Source organism: Oculina patagonica, unplaced genomic scaffold (genome assembly GCF_052425735.1).
Source record: "Oculina patagonica isolate OP01 unplaced genomic scaffold, crgOcupat unplaced1531, whole genome shotgun sequence".
NCBI classification, from domain to species: domain Eukaryota; kingdom Metazoa; phylum Cnidaria; class Anthozoa; order Scleractinia; family Oculinidae; genus Oculina; species Oculina patagonica.
In genome coordinates, this window is record NW_027557554.1 from 1 (window position 1) to 4,255 (window position 4,255).

Consider the following 4,255-nt stretch of genomic DNA (forward strand, 5'->3'; position numbering starts at 1 on the left):
TATGAAACACAGAGGAAAATCATCAGATTAGGCCACCCCTTCTGATCACCGATGCAAAGAAGGCACTGAAATTAACTGCCATAACCAACAATAATAATAATAATAATAATAATAATAAAACTTTATTTAAACTCAAATTTAGAGTAGCTTGACAAGCTAATATTTCCGAGAACGAAAAAAATTGATAACAAAAAAATAAAAATAAAAATTACTATTTACATATTTAAAATTGACTTATATTAACTAATTATAAAAATTGTCATTTACATGCTTCATGAATTGGCTTTGCTAATGTACCTTTTGAATTCTGATAAGTTACATAGCCTTATAAAATTGGGTAGAGAATTCCATTCTTTTGTTGCCAGATAAGTAAAGGAGTGGAGACCAAAAGTTGTAGTTCTAGGTTTGGGCATTTCCAGTATATAGTTTCCACGCAGGTTGTATGAAGTAAAACGGAACGAGAACATGTTTCTCATATAGGCTGGATAGTCATTGAAAAATAGACTTTTGTACAAGATAGTAAGGAATTTACAGATGCGTTGATCATGAAGTTGATCATGCTCAGTTTCACATAAGTCATTATTTAAATCCTGCGTTATTGTTCTCTTGATATCAACCATGGCCCTAGCATAAATGCTTATAACGGCGGTAAAAAAATACTGGGAACGATAACTTTCAGTTTAGATCCCGTGATAGGTTTTACTAATGGCACTCATTTGTGAGGGTTAAAACATGCAGGTTTTTTATATCAGTCACGCGAAACAAATGAGAAACCAAAAATTTATGGTGTTTAATATGATTGACAATAAATGCCTCTTGTAACCTTTCAAACAGTTTTAAGATACTGAATTCTAACAACCATTTTCATTACCAGTCCAGTGTGCAAAATGAATGTCTGCATCATGCAATATCAAGCAGCTCTCACCTTATAGAGAAAGTCTTCTCCACTATTAACAAGTGGGCAGCCCTTGAGCTTTTTACCCCGTTTGAAACTAAAAGTTCAATTACATAAGTCTGTGGTCCCTCCATTTTGTCTACATCCAGAACAAGAATATTATCCATAACGGCTAATCTCCCTGGTCTGTAGCCATAGCAACCACCGGAAGCGTGTGCATTTCCATTTGGAACGTCGGTAACCGGCGAGGACTCATTTTCGGGGAATGTTTCGTGGACTCTCCTGCAGAACCACGTAAAGTAGAGGGAATCGCCACAGTTGGGATGTTGGTCGTAGGACTGGGAGCCATCCAAAATAATATTTCCTCCTTTATCTTTAGATACAACGGTGACACCTGAGATGTTGACGACCGGTGCTCCCACTAGAAAAATAAGCGTAATAATAAATATTAGTGGTCTCCGCTCTTTGAAGGCATCCAGTTATACTTTATTCGTCCATTATATTTCTAATTTACAGAAATGTCATATATCTGCTAAAAAATAAATTAATATATAATGACTGGAGATCTTAGCAAGCTGTACTGAGCTTTTCTAAAAAAGATCCCCATATGTTAAAAACTAACAATAATATAGCAGATGGATATAATTTTTATAAATGTAGTAACTAACACGGGTTTTGCTATTGTTAAAAATTAACTATAATCTAGCTTAAGGAATACATATGATTTTGCACATAAACTTTTGCTGATTTTTTAAATAGGCTATATGATTTTAATACTTTAAGTTCCTTAGGTAATTTGTTCCAAATTTGGGCCCCCCTAAATTTAAGAGAAAATTTCCAATAATTTGTCCTTTTAAAATCAATATATATATTTGAGGCTGTTCTTGTGTTATGGCTATGGATCAAGTAATAATATAAAATGTAACGAGCCAAACACAACTCCCGCTGGTTGCTAAATATTAGCCTTCAGTCTGCTAACGGAGGATTTAACTATTGCTCTCTAGAGCCGTTTCAGTGATGATCTTTATGCTATTGTGTTTGCTAGCTCTGTGGCATATTTCGTTAGGTTTATCGGCTCATGTTTGACAAACAACAATGTTGAGAGATTCTTAATAGCCCTTCAAAGGAATGTTGTAGTCTATATTGCTTATCGGATCAGTGGATTTCTAACTGTCAACTCGTATATCTGAAGTGGCGGTTAGTTCGTAGGATAACGTTTTGTTACGACGGTTGTGAGGGTCTAAGATCCGAATCTTTTGAAGGCTACTGCAGTCTCTAAACATTGAGAGCGAAGGTTTCTTTGAGTTGTTTGAGTATGAGTACATAAAGAGTGCCATCAGGTATGTATAGTAACTCATATATATTAAGAATCTTTAATGATAGGAGTAGTGGTCTAGATTTTTCCTTGTATTTTGCAAACTTCATAACGTTAACTATCTTTTTTTGCAGCATAAATAATGATTTAAGCCTTGAACACGCTTGCCTCGATTCTATGTAAGGACACATGAAGAATATCCCAAAGCGACTGACCAAAGTATCATCTATCGGGAAGCTGGGAGATGCATACGTCACAAGTTGCCTAAAACTATTTATTTCGCGTAATAAATAGGGTATACTCAATCACTAGGATATAGTGTTTTTCTAAAACTAACTTAAAAACTGTCAAATGGCACCTGCTTATTGTATTGAGAGTAAAACATCACTGTCACCGCGGTTCACATTTACAACCAAAGGTCCAAAAAATGTCTTGATTTATCCAATCGTTCGCTGAACACGTTTTTCAAAGTCACAAGTAAGAATAAGTAACCTAGTCTGCCATCTGGGAACCAAGCCTGCTAACTATTTTCCAGTTTTTCGCGGGAAATCCGCGACAATCACAAAAGTTGAAGCCTGCAAGGGGAATAACGCAAGCCACGTGAAAAAAGCTCAAACAAACCACCGTAAAATTAAGCGCGACAAAGTGAAATTGAACACAGTGTACTGAACAATTTCTCTGTCAAGATGATCATCTTCGTGATGTTAAATAAATTGTTTGGCATTTCTAATAACTGATGAGTTAATCGAAACTCACAACCGACCCTTGTTTAACCAAGAAGTCTGTTAGCTCATATTTTTCCTTTTTTTTGTTCTGAGTAAAGTCTTAATGTTAAAATATAAAGATGAAGAGTACATTTTTAATCTATACCGTGTAACTGAGCATCAAGAAAACCTTACCATTGTTGTCAATCCCACTGGCCTCCATAGATATCACGCCACTGGTTAAAACTTCGTTGAAAACCTTGATGTTTCTAATAAATCCATGGAATGTTTCTCCAGAATCTTTCTTGCTTCCTATCTGATAGTAGCTATGCGAGTTGTTCATGATTTTAAGACTTGTCTTGGCAGGATCAACAACTCTCCTTTCCTCCAAGGTATCGCCGAAGAAAATTTTTCCAATACCTTTTTCTGAATCATACGTGACTGTCACATGTACCCAAACGTTGAAAGGAATCGACCTGCAAGACAAATGACCAATAGCCTCTAGATTCAAAACAGTACCGATTCTTGTACTTAAAGCCCACGAAACTTTTGGTCAATACAAAAACGCGGACGCTCAAAATGTCTGACTACAAGTCGTCTGTCCAATAACGCGGACTGCAAGATTGGGCGCTGGTGCTAATTAACTTACTAGCAAGTAATTAATGTCTATAGTTATATAATAATTGTATTTGTAAAATTCATTAACTATTCATGAGGGTGCAAAACCAACCCTACCACTGTATTCAGATCACATGTACACAACTATAAACCCCAATACAAATCAAATAATATAATTAACTTTTGATACAGACTCCTGCTCAGCTAATTAGTATTCATTACTTTTGATACAGATCTCTATTGATTTGCATAACAAATCCTTGCATTCAATTTATTGTTTTCATTTCACAATTAGAATAAAATATTCGCGTCCGATCTCCCGCTCATATTTTATCTACTACATAATTACGTATATAGTTTTCAACTGCAAGAGTCCGCATTCTTAGCGGCTAATCGAAAGAAAAGCTTGCTTTTATGTTGAGATTGGGCGCTGGAGCTAATAAACTAACTAGCAAGTAATTTACTTATTTAGCCATCAAGCCTTAAGACTGATGAAAAAATTGAACAGCCGGAAATTGCTAGATGTATTATACGACTTCTCGCTGATGGATGTATGGGGAGGGAAGGGTGTCTGATCAGAATTACACTAACGATGTTGGTAGTGTGATGGGAGTAAGATTAGGAAGAACTAATTAAAATACCACGGTAAGAAGACAGAAAGCCTATCTACGTTTAAGCATATGTAGACCAGTATGAGGAGCACAAAGAACACCGTACTGCAAG

At 35.7% G+C, this 4,255-nt stretch overlaps 1 protein-coding gene across 1 annotated transcript; it reads right to left on the minus strand.

Annotated features, from left to right (window-relative positions):
- Positions 1-925: 925 nt before the first annotated feature.
- On the minus strand, positions 926-3,390 carry LOC144639949 (uncharacterized; the record flags this gene model as incomplete). The annotated part of the gene is made up of 2 exons (XM_078499214.1): positions 926-1,316; positions 3,110-3,390. Coding segments are annotated over 2 exons (672 nt in total), but the record flags the coding sequence as incomplete, so codon positions are not given.
- Positions 3,391-4,255: the final 865 nt, after the last annotated feature.